The sequence below is a fragment of the Echeneis naucrates genome, chromosome 4 (assembly GCF_900963305.1).
Source record: "Echeneis naucrates chromosome 4, fEcheNa1.1, whole genome shotgun sequence".
NCBI classification, from domain to species: Eukaryota; Metazoa; Chordata; class Actinopteri; order Carangiformes; family Echeneidae; genus Echeneis; species Echeneis naucrates.
Genome location: NC_042514.1, coordinates 6,254,278 through 6,273,984, shown reverse-complemented (window position 1 = coordinate 6,273,984; position 19,707 = coordinate 6,254,278). Strand labels below are relative to the sequence as shown.

General features: G+C 41.0%; 1 protein-coding gene across 1 annotated transcript in view; it reads right to left on the bottom strand.

The window, feature by feature from the left end:
- Positions 1-13,376, bottom strand: part of atf6 (activating transcription factor 6) — a 28,090-nt gene extending 14,714 nt beyond the window's left edge. The window contains exons 1-10 of the mRNA XM_029500693.1: positions 13,145-13,376; positions 11,835-11,911; positions 11,508-11,586; positions 10,996-11,093; positions 10,193-10,316; positions 9,673-9,870; positions 7,866-8,035; positions 2,130-2,315; positions 1,912-2,003; positions 208-357 (exon numbers count right to left, since the gene is read on the bottom strand). Coding sequence (XP_029356553.1) covers positions 208-357; positions 1,912-2,003; positions 2,130-2,315; positions 7,866-8,035; positions 9,673-9,870; positions 10,193-10,316; positions 10,996-11,093; positions 11,508-11,586; positions 11,835-11,911; positions 13,145-13,238 — 1,268 coding nt within the window. The 5' untranslated portion in view covers positions 13,239-13,376. The remainder of the gene's footprint in view (positions 1-207; positions 358-1,911; positions 2,004-2,129; positions 2,316-7,865; positions 8,036-9,672; positions 9,871-10,192; positions 10,317-10,995; positions 11,094-11,507; positions 11,587-11,834; positions 11,912-13,144) is intronic.
- Positions 13,377-19,707: the final 6,331 nt, after the last annotated feature.

Sequence of the window (19,707 nt, the reverse complement as noted above, 5' to 3'; positions counted from 1 at the left end):
CTGCTGGTCAACTAGCCAGACGCCTGGAGGCATTTTGAAAGGCATTCGCTTAGACAGAGTTGGTAATCTGCCGGTGCATGTGTTTACACGTGCGATAATAACCTGAACCAGTTCTGACTGGGCCCAGGCACAGGTGCATCCTGGTCCGGTGACAAGATGGTTAAATACAGCGCAGTGAAAGGTGTTGTGGGGTGTTGAGCTCATTACCTGCCGGCCACGTCAGAGGGGCCACTGCCAAGGGGCTCAGAGCCCATCAGTACCTGGGTCTCTGCCTTCTGGGAGAAACCCAGCAGGTGTCTGCTTCTGTGCTGCATGGAAGCAACCTCCAGATTGGAGTCCGGGCTACCCTGAAACACACTGATGAAACAGGTGAGGTGAAGTGAGGGAAACTCTCAGGGTGGAGGAAACAAACTGAGGAGAAAAGTAGTGCTGCACTGAAATGACCACTGAATTCCATGTGGCCCACATCCTGTGCACAGGAGGGTTTTTTCATTTTTAGCCAAGTAGCAGAATCTGAACTCTGATCTAGACTCCATAACCTCAAAGCACGCCGGGCACACACACAAAGCAAAAATACAAAGTCTTTCTCAAGAGTATTACTGCACTGAGTGGCATTTTCATTTCAAAGGATCTGACCTCAAAGCGGGCATATTTTACATTCCAAAGAAGAGCCTGAACACAAAACACAAAGATGTGATTGCAGGTACAGTAACACGTACACACACGTACACACACGTACACACACGTACACACACGTACACACACACGTACACACACACACACACACACACTCACACACACACACACACACGTACACACACAGTCTAGCTACTGTGGAAAAGCGAATTCGCTCACAGGTCTTGAGAACTTTTTTCATGGTTAAACTTTAGAGAAGAGCTGAAAGAACACATTCCCAGCAAAGAGCACACAAGCTTATTATCAAAGCCAATAAGTTCAACAAGTAGACACTTGCATCCTTGCAGAGTGAGTTATTCTCAGGAGAAAATAAACATTTTTACAACATGAGAACAGAGAATCAGTCGTTACAGTTGGAGGTAGACTGCCAGCTTGAGTTCAAGGTATTACACAATCCTTCCATCTGTTAACTGGGTGGAATCAACCTCTTTTCCCCCTGTGTGGTTTTATATAACGCATATTAATTTGTCACAATTGTATATTTTTACAAGCAAAGATAAGAAAACGGCCACATGCAAAAATTTTATGTCTTTCATAGTGTGAAATTACTTTTCTCTGCATTTGTAAGTGATAAATGTTTATGCCCCCACCCCCTGAAGTTTATTTACCCATTAGTCACCAACTGCTGCAAATTTTGGCAGCAACTTCAGAGGAATGGAGTATACACAGAAGAGTAATACGACCTGGGCAAACTATTAATTGTCAGTTGTTTTGTCACCAACATCACTCAGGAGCGTCAGGATAAGAATGGACAGCATCTGCATTACATAGTCATGGCTGATACAAGTCTTCATTAACTTTTACTCTGTAAGAGTATTACCGAGCCAGTTTTGGCGGGGAAGGGCAGTCTGTAAGCTGTTTGTCAATGTCTATTGTGTAATATGTTAAAAACTTTTTATATGTTATGCATGAAGTACGTTCCAAGGAAAAAGAGAATGTATTGCTTCAGTGGGAAATGCTCTGCGCTGGTTTTAATAAGCTTTTTTCTTTTGGTACATATCAAAACATTAGAGGCGTGCTTCCCCAAAATGAGTCATGGGGCTTCCCATTGTTTGCAGTAATCAAATTCTTACTTCCTTTCACATATACAACAACATCATCAGCCTCTGAATCTTGTTTTTTTTGTTTTTAACTAGATTTGATCAATTGGACATTAAATGAAGTTACTGTATCAGGCACTCAAAGGCATGCATACATTCACTGTCACGTGCTCACCTTGTTGGTCCAACATTAAGCAGAAGGAACACCAAAGCTGCCATGAGGCACACAGCTCTCCTCTTGGGTGCTGTTGTTTTCAACACTGTGTTCTGAAGGGAAAAGGTAAAAAAAAGAAAAAAAAAGAAAGAATATATGTCAACCTACAAAACATACTGTGTCTTTGTTATCTGTGTTAAGCCCTCATGGGTGCAGAGCCATCACTTCTACCCTCTCACCTCACTCAGCAGGCCCTCCAACTGTCTCTTCAGGTTGCCATTCTCACATTTGAGCGCCTCATTCTCAGACAACGCCACTTTCAGACGAGCCTCCAGCGAGAGCAGATACTCTTTTTTCTTTTTCCGAGACAGGGATGCTGACTCGCGGTTCTTTATCATGCGCTGTTGTCTTTGAGACATCTTCGACTGAAGTGAGAGAGACAGAAACAAAGACACAAGAATAACATTTGGCAAAGATTATTACTCATGTCAAGACATCCATTTCATCCTTCAGCCGCTTGACACCTATCCAAACAGGAAAGGGGGTAGTTATTGTGAGAATGTAGTGGTGTAACTGAACCACCTGTTGGGCTGAAGATCATAGGTTCCCCTCACAAGTGTGACATCATGTTTATCTATGCAGTCAAGGGAATTTGGCTAAAGATGGCTTTTCAATCACATAAGTAAACAGAGACTCAGGAGTAAAGAGGAAAAATGACCATAGGTACATTTATGCAAAGCAACATAGTATGTTATATATTACATATGTACATATAAGCTGCTGCTTCTAATTTAGAGCTTTAACATTGTCCAGTCTTTCATAGTCAGGATGTGGTGCCCTGAACAAACTCCATAAAACATGAAGTGAAAGAAGACAAGAGACTGAAAAGGGGAATGCGTGCATGAAAGGAGAAACAACCAGTAAAAAGACAGATGGCTTAGTGAAAAAGCAAATGTAACAGAAGACATGGGAACATGGCATAAACGCCATTGGCAACTTTGTTATTCTTATCGGGAGAGCTCCCGGCCACTGAATCTCTCATTTACTACGGTGACTGAATAAATAAATAGAGATGTGCAAGAGGTGTCAGAGGTTAATGACAGCTGTGCAACAAATCCCGGCCTCAATGTTGGTCAAGAGCCTTAGAGTGCACGTGATCAAGCTTCTGCCGAAAAATATTTACACCGACGTCCTCTGAGAGGTCACAGGGACTCATGCTAAGCCTCTGATCTATATGCGAAGAGGGACGTGTTTACAGAGTGTGTCATCCTTGAACAAATGGTTCATTTGGGAGAAACATAAATAGTGGGGCACAATGTATGCTCTAGGTCTGCATGTAAAAGAAAACAAGTTCAACCAGGATCATAACTCTTTATTAATACAACTTCAGTCTTCCATGCTCAAGTTAACCACCAAATAAATAAATGATGTTTGGTGTTTCTACGTTTAAATTCCCTTGATGTTTCTATTAAACTTTTTCTTTCCAAACTGAATATAAAAAGTAAACAAATTATTGATTAAATAAATAAATAAGAGCAGTTTAAAGTTTGTTTCTTATAAGCACATGGGATTTATGTCTACCAGAGTTCAGTGAGCTCAGAGCTGGAATCACATTAGCATATGCTAACCTAAAAACCAAGATATCTTGACACGACAGATCGCAAATTAGCACAACCAATGGCTGTGATTACCTGAACACCTTCATTGTCCCTGTGGTCTCTAGCTACCCCTCTGCCGCCCTTCTCCAAACACAAACACCCCTACCCCCACGGTAAGCCTGTAAGATCCTGGGCCTAATAGTCCCACTGGTGATTAAGTTATTTGGATCCCTGTATTTGTGTTCTGTCTCCTGAGAAACCCCTCTGTCTCCCAGCCCAGATCTGGGAGCTGTGCCACTAGCCTGAGCCTGGGAACGCCGCAAGTAAGGAGTTACCAGGGAGTGGAGAGCGAGGGGACTTCACATCGGTACCACAAAGAGGGAGGGAATCGTGAGGCAGGAGGCAAAAAATGGCAAAGTGGCATTTCACAATAAAAGCCACATGAATGGATGGGAGGTGGATGCTTACATTAATTATACATCAAACTATGTCAATGTTGACAGGAAAAGTCAATGTGGGGGGAAAAAAAAAAAAAAAAAATGCTAAGGCCCCATTAAGCCTGGCACATGTCCCCAGCTGCTCCAATAGGCCTCCAGAGCCGCCAGCTGCCAACAGCTGTTGGTATACTGAGCTGCCTGGGTGCAAATGTGAATAATGTGTTACTTTATAATTATGTTGTATTGTGTTACGGAAAGTAAGCACTCATGCTCAAATACTTCTAAATGGCTAAGACAACAGGATCTGCCGGGGATCAACTCTTTCCAGTTCCTTTATCCTTTCAGCATCCAAAAGGCCAACCAGACAAGTCAGGGTGATAATGTCACCTGATTTTACAGTAGATGGTAAAACACAGATAACTGTGGCATGCACTCCACAGGTGAACTAACTGTCGACCTGTGATGCTGTATTTAACTTTTTTTTTTTTCACAATTTAGTCTTTGAGTTCTTAATCTAATCTAATATGTGCAATAAAATTTGCTGTGGTTTGTACAGGAGGGTCCAGGCTCTGAGTCATTTTTATTTACACTGTGGAAAAATTATCAAAAATTCCCATTAGCTAAAGAAAGAAAGGAATGCCATTCTGCATTGCCAAAAACATTAAACTCAAACTTTAGTTCTGCATCAAAATCCGCTGAGTTTAAGTATTCAACATATTTCCAATCCAGTCACGGATTCAAATACTGGGCGATAAACAATAAGATGTAATATTGTTACACCCTTAGCGGCTATGAAAGATTTCTCTCCACGAGAGTTGAAAAAATGAGACAAAATAGTGAATAGTGAAAGCAGTCTGACAACAGTTAATATGGATGGTATGTTTTTAATCAACCTTGCTCTAGCTGTCCAGGAAATATTTCAAAGTCATTTTTCCAACTCTGACTCAACCGAGTAGATCTGAGGCCATGCAAAATGAAAGACACAAGGCATCAACTCTTAGACTGGATGTAGAGGACCCCTTCATATCCGGATTCACAACACGATTTGCAGGGGTCCCCTCTTTTAAATGCTCTCATCCAACTAATGGGGCAATCTGTTGAGGCCCGCAACTTCAAAATGGGCTGTCTTTAGTGCACACACACGGCAAATCTCCGGTTGTGGAGGAACCCACTACATTACAGCGGCCCGATCCCTGATGGCTGTTTACAGCTGTCGCAAAATGCTTCGTCCTGCACAACACCTGTCTGAAGCATGTAATCGTTAGCAGCCGTTTAACACCCGGGTTTATATAAGATAACTATAGGCCAAAATACAATGCCGTAAATAACACGTACAATGACACACGCACACAAACAAAAAGGGACATACAACATACAGCAACACCTGGCACAGGCATGTCATCTTTAACAGACACCCCTCTGGCCCACCAACTCCACCACTGTGCTGCAGATAAACCACAGTGAGGCTATAAAGTGAACACAGCTGCAGCATTCACACACAGCTTGACACGGCTCAAGAGTTTGTCGTTGGCCGCAGCAACAACTCGGACAACTTGAATCACTGCATAGCTGATATTTTGTTGCCCGTATTTGCTCTTTTAAGATGCCAAAAAAGGCTGTTGAGTGACTACACTGTAAATTTTTCACTTTCACTGCTTTATTAATGAGAGGCTGAATTTAAGCTCCAAAACCCCTCTCGTATTTTATTCCCTCAGTAATATTTTGAACAGTCCCTCTCCAATAACCTATTTTACATTTTTTGAGTTCGTTAGCTTTAAAAATGGCTAAGATGTATATTTGTTTTGGCTTCTGGATGTTGGAATTCCTTGAAATTTCTCACAAAAAGTGCCTCTCCAGACTCAATGATGCCATGATAACTGGAAAGATTCCCTTTGGCCATTTTCTGGGGGCAATCATTTTTACAGTCAGAGATCAACCATTAGCATTCATAAAACAGCACAACTACTTACTAAATTTCATTTAGGGTTAATCGTTTAAAAAAAAAAAAAAAAAACATCATTAATGTCAAGATGGATTAAGCAGTTTTGTAAAAAAGCGCATTTGGACATTAGTTTATGACTAATGTTTTTTGTTTTCATGAGTAATGCTTCAGGGTCACACTGGCTATTCTGAAAAAAATGACACCTAAATGTTGGATCCAATTAGTGATGTCGTCCCAATGTCACCAAAGAAACAGATGATTTAGGTGACATTTCACCAATGTGACGCACATGCTTAAAAAAATAAAAACACAGAAAAAAGACAAACAGAAGTCGAAAGAAGAACATGTTTCTCAATACACAAAAAGGTCAGACAAGTGCACACAATCAGGAAACACTGTGTGAGAGACCGAGGTCTGAAACAACACTAAAGTTTCAGACAGTTATCTCAGACAGTTGTCTCACTGAAGCAGCAAAAAGAAACGAATCAGAACTATCATGTGCTGTCATTACACGGACTGATGAGAAATGACTGTGAGTAGGAGAAAGCCTAAAGGTCAGGAGACTGTGTGTGTTCGCTCGCATGTTTTTGTGGGTGTGCATCCTGACTGCCGCAGCTGTCCTGACATCACCTCTGAATGAAACACACAGAGGGATCTGTGTCATCCACACAGAGAGTTATGTCCTTCTGTGACACTGTTTAGACTGTCTGAACTGAAATTGCATAATGTGTCTATCTTTCCAATAAACCCCACAGGTACAAACAATGCAGAGGCCAATAATGATCATTCATTGGTTGTTTGCTGCTTCATCAATAAAATTATTTAAAAAGACTGATTTGTTTTTTTATGAAGAAACTTCTTGTGAACTTGTGACTGAAAGAGCAAACATTAGTCTGGTCAGAAAAAAACTATTTGCATGTTTTAAAACTTCGATGACATCATCTGGATATGTTGCTGGGTTGTTTTTTTTCCCCCTGTCTTCCAATTATTGAGTGAATCATTAATTTTGACCTGATATATTTTGGCCTAGGGTAGAAAAACATTCCTGCTCTTTACTCATCATTTATGTCTTCACAGTCTGATGTTCACTGAGCGTGATGGCTTTTCAATGTGGAAAAATATATTCACCAAATAAAAATATGTATGTATTTTTCCTTGTCCATTTTATTTTCACGTTACACCCAGAAATTAAAGTTAATAGGCTATGAAATTTGAGTAAATATAAAAAATAAATAGGGTAATATTAGAGCATTTGCGCTGGACCGCATCCACCCACATGTGTGAACATGGCAACCACAACATCATAAGTTATATAGTGGGCAAGTGCATGCACGCCTGTGTGGTTTTTTAATAGGCATGCAGCGGCACACAACTGCTGACAGGCAAGTCCATGCATGTTCACACACATAAAGACAAATGTCAAAGTAGCTGTTTATTCCAATGAGGACACTGTGCCTCATAAACTGCTTCAGCACAGAAGCCTGTCACCGCTGTGATGACCAGTTTGTTTGATCAGTCAGCTGTCCATGAGGCCACTTCACTCCACATATGTAACTGCATTCAATCGCTCCGTTTTGATTTCACAGCATTTTGTATTCACAGAAAAGCAGGTCTGCTATGGTCTATGGTGCAATGTTGAGCTATTAAACTGAGCAGGTGGACTGAAAACATTTTGAGAAGGCTAGGGATATGGTTTGCACCTCAAAATCGACAAATTAACTAGGAAATTTGAATACTATGATAATTTTTTTCTAAATTGTTTATGTCTTTATTAAAAAAAAATATCTTTACACTTTTTGAATAAGCTGTGTGTGGACATTTGTAGATGACTGTAAAATGTTAATTTCCCGCTAGATTTTAACAACCAAATCTCTGGAGAAACACAAAGTAAATACACATTTTAAAATTAATTGAAAAATTAATCCACTACCAAAATGCGAAGATTAAGAAATGATTATACTGAGATTTGTCTCAAGAAGGAAAACTTAGGTGACTCACATCATCATCTGAGGAAGGGCTTCGAAGTGTGAGGGAGACCACAGATGGAGCAGCGACAGGGATAGGCCTGTCCTGGCTGAGCGTTGGCATGGTAACCACATTGCTGGTGATGGTCTGTGGAGTCTGGATCTGTAGCACCTGGCTTGTCTGAGACAGGACTATAGGACGACCTGGGAGACGGAGACACGGGAAATACATTTGGCAGTCTTAAATTACATTAGTCAGATTTTTACTGGATGGCTAATGCTGAGTGTGATTATGTGTGTGTCAGATTGTTGTGTTGTTAGTGTGCATGCTCTTATTCCACATCTTTGTTCTGAGTAATATGAACTATTAGAATCTTTTTAGACCGCATCAGTCTGTTCAAACAGCTTCCTGTTCCAGATGATACAGTCCAGCTCCCTCACCCCCCACCCCAAAACCTTTTGTGACCTACTTTAAACCCCTTTCCTGAACAGCACAGTGTTTTTAACGTACAGGTGGAGAGGATGTTGACTATCTTGACCTGCAGTCTTTAACTTCCACATTCCTAACTGAAAGCTGTGTGAACTTTATGTGCCTGAACGCACATGCACATGCATGTGTTACCAGATTTTAAAAAAACATTAAGACCTCAAAGAGAGAAACTAACAAAAGCAGAATGTCTGTGTGTAGAAATGTCATATTAACGTGGGAGCCTCCCACAATTTAGCCCACCCCGCCCAGTGAGACTGTGCCAGGACCCGTTCGTCTAAACTGACCCAGCAACCTCCATCTCTAATACTAAACAACCTGTCACTGCTAATAGTACAGAAGTGTTAGTAAGCACTGCTAATGAATGTGTGTGGTGCCAGTGCTCTGTCTTTTGTTCAAGTTTACCATTTGAAGAACAATTCAACAGGATGACAGTCAAAAGAAATATAAAAAAAAAAGCATCAGAAAGACTTTTCAGCCTTTTGTTTGTGGATTTTTTTTAAACATAAATGACTGCCCTCATCAAAACTCAATAAAATGTGATCTCATCAGTAAATACCCCTAATTTCTTTCCTTCATATCTGTGATGTAGTGTTCTCACTCATCGCCTGTGATTATTGGGAAAGCAAACAGACTTTTAACACTAAGCAGGCTAAACTTGACTCACATCTGGGGTCCTAAACTTGGATGTCTTGGTCTTAGCCATCTGCCATCTTGGCTGTTACCAGGCAGATAGAAGAGCCAAGTTCAAATTCAAATCTAGGGAGGTCAGATACTCCACCCACTTGGGTCCAAGACAATGACATAAGTATTTACATTGGCCTAGATGCTGTTGATGTAACACACATAGATAACAAACCAGGCAGGCTGGATCGCAAAACAAGAGCAATAATGGTTTTAATGCACAAAACATACCACAGCTCATGACTACCTTGTTTAACATTTGTGTAAAACAAAACATTTTTGATTGTTTATTTATAATGGCTTATTATCAATTTGGGTTTCCCAAATGAAGCTCAAATTTCGATACAAGTAAGCATTTAGCATCTTGAAGTCAGACTGACTTAATATTATTTGACCATCAAGTAAGATGATATGTTATAAGGCTCACCAATAAGCAAACACTTAGCTTAAAGCACCCTCTGCTGGCCAAAAAAAACACTACTGCATTACAAACTGAGCAAGGACGCCGACTAAATTAATCATCACCATTTGTAGTATTGTATGATGGAAACTTAGAAACCACTCCACGTAAAGAACACCATACAGTCTAATGCACAAATCTGGGCTAATTTACTCCAACATGAAGCAATGCATCTCAGTGTTTTCAACGTATGGCAGTGTGAAGTCTGACCTGGAGGGGGTGCTGGTTGGATGCTGACCGGCGATGGTTTGACCACAGGCAGCACAGGCAGGGGCTGGATGATGATTGTCTTGGTCTGAATGGGAGCTGCTGCAGGAGCCAACGGCAAAGCTGCAATCAGCGGTTTGGGCTGTATGGAAACTTTCGGTCCAATCTGGATTGGTCTCTTGATCTGCTGAGCCGATTTGGCTGATATATTTGAGGGTGTGCATGTGTGCGTTATGGGGTGGGGATGGAGGGAGGGAAGGGAAGATAAGAAAACAGGACTTATGTTAATACAAGAAAAGGCCAACTCTGAGCTCAGGTGAGGACATTTTCATGTGTAATTTCAGAAGACACTTGGGTTGGGTTTTGTTTTGTTTTGTTTTTTTTCTTTCTTCCCCCAGAGACTACTTGTATCTCAGCTTTTTTCAGCCAAGAATTCTGCAAACCCAGATCGCGGTGCAGAATTTCCCCTGGTTTTTGGAGAGAGAGCAGAAATACAGCAGATGTGCGGTGGGTGCTGTCTCACCTCGTGTGGTCTGGCTGGGTCTCTTTAGCGCAGTTTTGGCTGTGGTAGATATTTCAGAAAAGCCACTGGACTCTGAGCAGACTGAAACAGGAGAGGGTTGCGACTGGGGTGACAGGGCCTCATCCTGGGTAAGGAGGCAGAGAAGACTTGGTCTTGTATCTTATGTGCAAACCTCAACTGCAGCCAATAGCACAGTGACACCTGGAAATGCTTCTGACATACAATTACTTGTGCTAATAAACTGACATTTTTATTAAGCCATTCACACTCTATGTAGCACATTTACTTGAGACGTATCAGTTAAAAACATTTTGAGATGTCCTTTTAAATATTCAAAGACTTAGGTAAACAAATGTCCTTGAAATCAGGCAAGGTTATTCAGAGACCAGACAAATGTGTGCAGATTGTGTTGGGACGAGACAAAAATGTAACCCTTGTCCTTGTTTTGACATGCTGTGAAAACATCTGTCTGCTAAATTATGCTAATGTGGCTGAAGTTGTCATCACCTTTTAACTAACGAGTGGGTGGTGTGCAGCTGAGATGGACAGCAAATTATTAGTTTGACAAGGTGTTTAAGGTGTTTATTAATAAGTGTCTCAAGTGTATGTGTGTGTCTCTATCCAAGAACAAAGAGCAGCTGTCAATGCTCGGACACCATCTGGATGAAGATTTTATTTGTTCCAATTCTGCACCAAAATGGGCACATATGTAAATCCTCATGGCCAACGGCAAATGTCTAATTTGCATTGGATATACAAGTCAAATGCAAAAAACCCATAAAGGTGAAGTTACAGTGACTTACTTGTAAGGAGTAAGGTGAGAGTGCTTCCACAGAGGCAGGAGAAGGGACAGAACTCAAGGTGTGGGCAGGTGACAGAGAGGCCACGCTCACCTCACCATCTGGATTCACAAGGAGAAAAAAAGACAAATGTGTGGCTTATCAGCCGGGGATGCTGTGACTTGCTATCACACATCAATTCAAGACAGACAGGCTTTCTTTACCCTTTACCTCTGTGTCCTATACATATTTAATGAATTTAATGAGATTTCTCTCTAAATCAAAATGTAGCCATGCAAAGAAATGCACATTATTGAGGTTATGATTTATCAAGTTGAACCATATTTCTTAAGGTACAGCCCTTAAGCTTTCATAGCAACACCCCCGGGCCTTAAAAGTGGTGGGTGAAAGGTACCCAATAGTTACATTATCTAAATATTTAAACATAGATGTCCCATTTTTCACACTATTTGTATTATTACATAATAGAAAGTTATAATCATGTTTAACCAAAGAATCAGCATGTGTTGTTGTACCTGTGCAGGTGATGTCTGTGTCCACAGCATTCCATGTAGGTATTTCAATGTCAAAGTCCAGATCTGGACCCTCACTGGCCTGAGAAAGCAAACAGGAAACAGAAAGTGACTGATCCACAATGAAGAAGCAGTCAATACAAATTCATTTATTGTCCCACGGATATTACCTGACATCTCCACATTGTATGCCCTGCCCTTAATGATACTCTACCTTCACCAGTAGCTCTGTGCCATTGTTAGCATTATTTTGTTTTCCATATTACCTGTTGATCCTCTTTCATGCAACCAGATTTCAGTTGACAATTTGCATACTGATAAGTTACTTACATAACAAGAATTCCCCAGGGCCTGAAACAGCTCATCTGCATCTCCTAGGCTTTCCAGCTCATCGAAGAGGCTTATGTCTGTGTGATGACAAGTGCACAGCCCACAAAATGAGTCTAACTGCCTTCAATCCTTTGCAAGGTTTACTTTGAGACAGTTATTAAGAGAAAATGTGGAAGTCTTGCATGAAAATACACATTATAGTAAATATGTACTAAAAGTAGTATGACATTAGAATAAATGTATCAGTTTGCCATTAACATTTAAGAATAATGACATGCGTGGCATGTTACTCTTGTAGCTGTTGGAAATGGAACTAGTTTGCACACCCTAAAATTTGTTTTAAATACAGAGAAACCAGCTTCATCTGGCAGGTGGTGAGATAATAAATGTGACACCAAACATGCAAAGGCAGATACAGATGCAGACATCTGATTTCAACTTTTTTACTTTGTCTATAGAATGTATTTTTTGGATGGACACTAGACACCGTTACTAAAGCTAAACCACACAACAGATTTAAAGGGTAAACAAATCACTATGAGGATGAGCTGCTAACATTTGACCTCAACAACACACGGCTTTGTGTAAGACATCGGAGACCTAACAAGCTGTAAACGCCTTAAAACCTTGTTATAACATTTTACTAATACTAGAAAAGCATGGGTTGTGAAAGGAACAGAAACACAACGGGGCAAGTAATGAAAATCCTCAAATACATTTCAAGTACCTCAAAATTGTGCTGCAGTGAACTGGACGTGTGAAATCTGTATCATCTAATTACAATTATATGTAACTATGGATAAAAACAATAATAAATTGTAACAGAATAATTTAACTCCTCGGGAAACACAAGAAGGATAGCAGACAAAAAAAAAACTGAACCTCAAAACACAATCACACAAAATACTGGTCGTATTGTTATTGTTATTGTGACTTTCTCAATCTTTCTTGTTCTTCCAAAACAAACCCAGGAACACTTTTTTTTGAGTATATATATATATATATAATAAACTGTGTGGTCCATAGGTGAGGTCCATTCAGGAGCCTTAGAGCTAAAACATTATTATTTCCATATTACAGCCGGATTACATCATCACATCACTAGCAACGAGCTAATGCTAACTAATACTAAAGACTTGACACAGTCTCGCCACATCGACCTCAGACTTATATGTGGGTGTTTTTGAAAACGCCAGCAGGGTCACTGTTTATACTTTAAGGACGTTTGAAACAGTGAAACCACCCTCGGCAGTCGGATTAATCTCGCTCCGCCGGATGTGTTTCGGCAGGCAGCGTTAGCCGACGCTCACCCCACTCTCCTCCGTGGTCGATGGACATGATGCCGCCGTCCATCGCTGCCGGTTGCGGGTGATTTTCGAAGTCCAACGTTAAAGCGGATGACATCCTCGCTTCATCAGTAAATAATGCCACGGTGACACGTTTCGACGGTGGAGCGACGGCTCGTAGGGATGTTCATGTTGTGGCTGTTTCTGCGTAAGACGCTTTCCGTTTGACGCAAAGAAATACACGTCTGACTTTACCGTCAGCCGACGGGGGCCGCCGAGGGACAAACGAGCGAAAAGGCAAACGTAGCGTGGATGTAGTTCTGCCCGACCGGAGCGCAAGGCGGCGTGAAAGCACTGCAAGTTACTGCAACACGGTGTGTGTGTGTGTGTGTGTGTGTGTGTGTGTGTGTGTGTGTGTGTGTGTGTGTGTGTGTGTGTGTGTGTGTGTGTGTGTGTGTGTGTGTTTGTGTGTTTGTGTCAGCTCCACCGTTGACCTCTGTGTGTAACGTGGAAGTGTCACAATAAAACAACGATGGCTGAAAGTTTAAATTCTTATTTAGATGCTTATTTAGATTTGTCCACTTTAATTTCAGCTCATCTAATTCCATCCACGCCACTTCAAATTGTTACTCTCTCTCTCCCTCACACACACACACACACACACACACACACACACACACACACACACACAGATATATACACACTGATCCATAAATCCAAGTCTTAACAATCAGTAAGCAGTTTTTATTTTTGGGGGCCAGCTCCAGTTTGGGTCCCAACAATGATGGTGGTGAGCCCCCCTGGTGTCGGTGTGTGTATTCAGGTTCAGGGTCTACACTGTGACGTAGAAACAAATCCACACACAAATGTAGGAATGTGAATTGCAGGTAGTTTTGTCATAAGAGCAGCATTGAGACAAAATGGGATAATACGAATGTTTAAGAAGGTTAAAGTCAGAATTGTTCTGCATATATGGAGATTATGGCCTTACAAAACCTAGCAACATATTAGTATGGGTTTTACCAAATAATTACACGCACACAGCGACACAGCTAGTTGATACATTCGCAATCAAAACGTTCTCTACACAACAGGCTATAGCCTTTTGTGTACTTCAGCATGTGTTCTGCTTCATTTGACCAAGGACACTCTGTACTGCTGTCTTTAATCAAGAGGGAGCGTTGTCCAATCAAAATGAAACCATCCACTGGATTGTTCTTCCTGTCATCCAAGGGGCTTTAACAGCTCTACTGGCTGTTGGGCAGCCCCAGGCTCTCAAACCACTGTGGGTCCTTCACACCATAATGTCATCTGAGTCATTAAGTGCTCATGTGAGAGCTGTCAGAGTCACATAAATCAAGGTGGGAAATGATGTTAAACCGTCCATGAAAAGGTGTCAGGGTGTCTGATAGACTTGGTTACCTGTTCAGAAGGCACCACAGCTGAATGCCAGCAAAGGCAGAATCTGTTTGCCAAGTGATGTTCTGTCCATAGGTTTTGGTTGGTGGGTGTCCCCTGATTGTCCAAAGTAAAATTTACACCAGTGCTGGAAATTTTAGGAAATATACAACAAAGAGTCATTTTGATGTGTCAATTTTACAATGGGCCTAAAACAGTCTTTTAAGAAGTGAATAAATGAACTACTTATATCTAATGGAGTCTTCTTTATTTGGCTCCATTAGAGTTTTCTTTAGATTTCTATTTGACTTTAAATTAAAATTTTTAAATTAAATTTACAGTCAAATAGAATGATTGGGTTCATAACCCTTATTTTAGCCAGCCTCCTTAAAATAGTGTAGCTATATGTGCTGTCATTGGACCACAACTGAAGTGGTGAAAGGAAAGTTGGTCATTAATCTCTGACAGCTGTTGCAGTGGTTGGAGTAGGTGTGGACTGCACAGATGGACATTTCCAAAAGACTTAAGTATCGCTGATGTGTCACTTGTAGTGTGAGTTGTACTTAAGTGTCACGCCCAGGGATGGCACGCATCTGACTTTGGGTCTATATACAGTCTGTTAATAGGTTGATCTATGAGATCTCTGAGTAAATTCATTCAAACTACTCACATCATTACAAAGAAACTTTTTTTTTTATGTTCCTTACATAGTGGCATAGTGGATACCACTATGTAAGAAGGTCGCGGGTTCGGTTCTGGTTCATGTTCTCCCCGTGCATGCATTGGTTTCCTCCGGGTACTCCGATTTCCTCCCTCAGTACAAAGACATCATGTTTGAGTTAATTGGTGACTCTAAATTGTCCGTAGGTGAGTGTGACTCTTGACCTGTCTGGGGCGTACCCCGCCCTTACCTAATGTGAGCTGAGATTGGTTCCAGCAACCTCTGCGACCTGGAATCAGATAAGTAGTTGAAGATGAATGAATTAATATAAATGTAAATTTAAAGACGGGGGGGGGGTACTGTATAGAGCTGCATTATTAAGTGTTTTACAGTGACTCATCTAATACTCATTAAACATGCCGATACAAACAACATCTGTTTTGCTGTGTTGCAAAAAAATGAAAGGAGGAGATGTTTAGGGTTTAGCGACACAGTCTTGTCAATACATGACTCAGCTGAATCAGCACATCTTAATGTCAGCGCACCTACAATTTGCTTTAGTTCTGCATACATATGCGCTCACAGAGCAAAATGTTTTTGAACACACACAGGACAGCAGGTCTTGTATTGTGCAGCAATGACATGTCCATTACACATCCGGATAACAGCTATTCCACCATGCTGTATACAGCCTATTCCAAATATCAACTCCTTATCCGATTAATCTGTTAACACACCCTCATTAGATAAAAATCTTAAGTATGTACACCTCTGTAATAAAACCAGCGTAATCCTTTCACACTTCATACTTACACTTTGGAATTTTTCAATAGCACCTGTGCCAAATGTGACTGTAGTCACAGCAGTAAGGAGAGACATTGTGTGCTAAAAAATCAGTAGCAGGTGTACTCTGGGCCTAATCCCTCATGGACATTTCAGGTCATACTGAGATTAACCTGAGGTGGTCTGATTGATTCCCTGCTGGAATGGTTTAACTCTGTTCTGAAACAACAAGCCCCCAGTCTGTTTTAACTTATTACAGCCAGGCAGAGACTTACAGAGGTCAACCATCTGCCAGAGGTCTCTAGTCCACCTGTAATATAAAACCTAATCAAGTAATATAAGAAACATTATAAATCCCTGGTAATTGCAGAATATTGTTTATACTTGATGCAGCTGTGTGGCTGTGCACCTTGCTGAAGCTCAAGGTTGTTGGACTGCATGGTCAAACGCTCTCCATGGGCCTGGAAAATGGGAGTCACGTGTCTGCCTTACATCATGTGGTAATGATAATGCAAGCACATCTGATTGGAGTGGCATGGTAATGGCACGGAGTGTGTTCAGGACTCATCATATTGATTGTGTGTAAAGCCTCCAGACTCAGACGCAGATTAACAGGTTAACCTTATATGGCGGAGAGCGCTTAAAACGAGCATTTGTCTGAAACGGATTAGAGGGTTGAAATTTCTCCAACATTTTTTGTCTGAAACATCAAGTCCATCTTAATGATCTAAAGTAGCAACACAAATACTTTGCTTTCGAAATTTTCTCATCAGCTGAGCGTACCAACCATGCCATCTTTGAGGCTCTCACGCTGAAATATTTGGATAGTATTGTAATTGTGTTGAAAAGTTACAACATAATAACGTGTTTAAATTGACACCACAGCATTGTGACAGCATTTTTGGACCACTGGAGACTTCACTCTTTGATATAACGTAGAAAAGATGACAACCGGCGGTGTCCATAAAATATTCATTTTAGTCAGATTGAAAATATATATGATTTTAAAATAAAATAGTAGTATGTATACTTGTCATTTTGGAGCGGGGTATTTTTTCGCCTTTATTTCAGGAGACAGCGAATGACCGACAGCATAGGTCCCATGGTCAGATTCAAACCTGGGATGCTGAGATTTCATGGCAGCACATGTGCTAACCACTTTACCCCCTGTGCTGCCAGCAGTGGTCTCACGTTACAGACTTCTTATAAACTATGTTACAAAACAAAATTATATTATATTTATTATTTATAATTATATATATATATATTCCATAGCTTTGTTCACTTGAACATGAGGTGCTTGTTATCTTTAGATCCCTGAGAGTAATCCAAGCTCATCCAATTTCAACCTTATTTAAGCATTTAACACAGGGTTGTTTACAGCCTTTCTGTCTCTTGTTATCTTTAGTCCTGATGGCTAAAGATGATACACTTTACTTGCACATTAGAGACTCAAGAAAGGAGATAAAACTGCATCTCATCATCCACCAGAATCTAATTACAGGACATACAGATCTGCTTTTGCTCACAAATCTTGCCCTTTCAAAACAACATTTAAGCCTGCGGCTGATGCAAAAACAGGAATTTATATTTAGAACTGGTTTACAGATTACAATAACTTGAACTGTGCTGGGAAAACTGTATGAGTGAGTGGCAGCTGTACCACGACACAAAAACTAACTGATGGGAAAACGCTCATGAAACTTTCATGCAATCATCATCACTATTATATTGCTTTTATTTCTGAGAAAATTGTGTGTGTGTGTGTGTGTGTGTGTCTGTGTGTGTGGGTGGGTGTGTAATTAGCCTCTGTGGAAAGTAAATATTAATCTCAGTGGGTTATCTTGTTATGAATGTGTTGTTCAATGGAAACACATAAATAAACAAAGAACCCAAACTGAGACAATGCTGTCACAGACAATGACCAAAGACAAAAAGCCCCCAGCTACTGAAGAGACAATGTGAACCCAATTAGGCAGCAAGCAGGAGAAACAAAATGAAGTTGATGTTATTTAAAAACTGATTAAAGTTCTTTCAAACAGTATTTACCATCAAATAAATTTGTGTTCATTGACAGAGACTTGTTAGTATATCAATTTAAGACACTTTGGTGAGTCCACAGCTTCTTTTTAATCAGGTTTTCCATGTCTGAAAGAAATTTGATTTTGAGCTGTTGTATTTTTGTGCAACTGCAATTATGTACTGGTGTCATTAAGAAATACTTAAAATTGCTGACATGCATCAAATACTTTTCCTCCCATGTGTTCATGCAAGAAAGAAGATTTTGTTGGTCAACCACTAATCCGGGAGTGAAAAGGACTGACAGAGGTTGAGGACGAGCTTCTTCTAAGCAAAGAGAGACCCCTTTTGCAAAAGAGAATTCGAGCTACATTTCATCTTTTGTGTCCCAGATTGATGACCTATGAGATGGATGATGTTCTGTAGTGCTGTGTGGCATTGTCTTATCCTGGCTGACACAAAAAGGGGGGAACACTTATCATCAAGCTTATGTATAAAGCAGGGGGCAGGGGTTGTCAGAATAGTGAAGAGGGTCCAGGAGGGTGCAGGAGAGGTGGGGGTCCCCAGATAAAGCGTGATGGAGATGGGTTAATGACAACAGAGGCAGATGGAGAGAGCTATCTCCCATGACGACGCAGCCAGAACCTCCATCCTGAAGCCAGAGAGGGATGGACGAAGGGAGGGAAGGAGAGAAATGGAGGACGGCGGCCAAAAACAGAGACAGAGTGGAATAGAAACGATTTTGTTCGGTGTGTTTCAATCAATGCATTAATATCTGTGTCTCCAACAGATGGCATTCGAAGTGTCGACTTAAAACAGACTGCCTCGGTCCGTGCTGGACTGTGAAAAGCTAGCAGGGGGGCCCAGGTTTGCTGAGCTGGGTTTGGGATTAGTCTTAAAGACATTTTTTGGTGAGAATGGCGCTCTGAATATAAAGGGATTAGCGCAGAGGCTTGCTTCATTGACCGTGAGTCTGTATGTATATGTTGGAGGGTGGGGTGGTTTGGAGGGGGCTGGGACTCAGAAGTTGATTGATGGATTGGATAGCCGACAAAATAAAACATTAAGCAAAGGAAGGGATTTGGCATATTGCATGAAAAAAAAAAGGATTTCAGAGAATTTTTTAAAATATATGAAAATGTCATGAGATTTTTAGGCAGCGAATATCCCTGGTGCTGTGCATCTTTTTCAAAAAAGGGTCTCAAAACACCATACCAGTGAACTGTGAGAAGATCAATTCAAACAACAACAACAACAAAACAAAACACAAATAGCTTCAATTCCTATAAAAAAAAAAGAAGAAGAAAACAGAAAAACACACAGGTCTTTTCCAGTTCCCACGTTCCTCTTCCAACGCTGTGGAGAGAAAAAAGTCCCACCAAAATCATCTCAATGCCTCTAACCATGTGCCACCATTAGGGACACACAAAGGGAGATCTGACAAATGGCCATTTTAATGTCCCTCTTTGACTTTAATGAATTTATACGTTATCTGGCCCTAATGGAGGCTGCCGTGCAGGGGCTGGCGTGAGGCCATAACAAATGAAAAGCTCTGATTAGTGTAGAATGAGCTGAGAAAAAAACGCCATTCATCTTGGTTAGCATCCTCCTGTGCTCTTTTATGGGTCGCTGTTACAAGCACGGCGGAGCCCGGTGGAGGGGGGGGGGGGGGTGTCCCATTAGCGGGGCCGCCCAGAGGGCTCGCTGAGTGGTCAGCGGGCCGGCG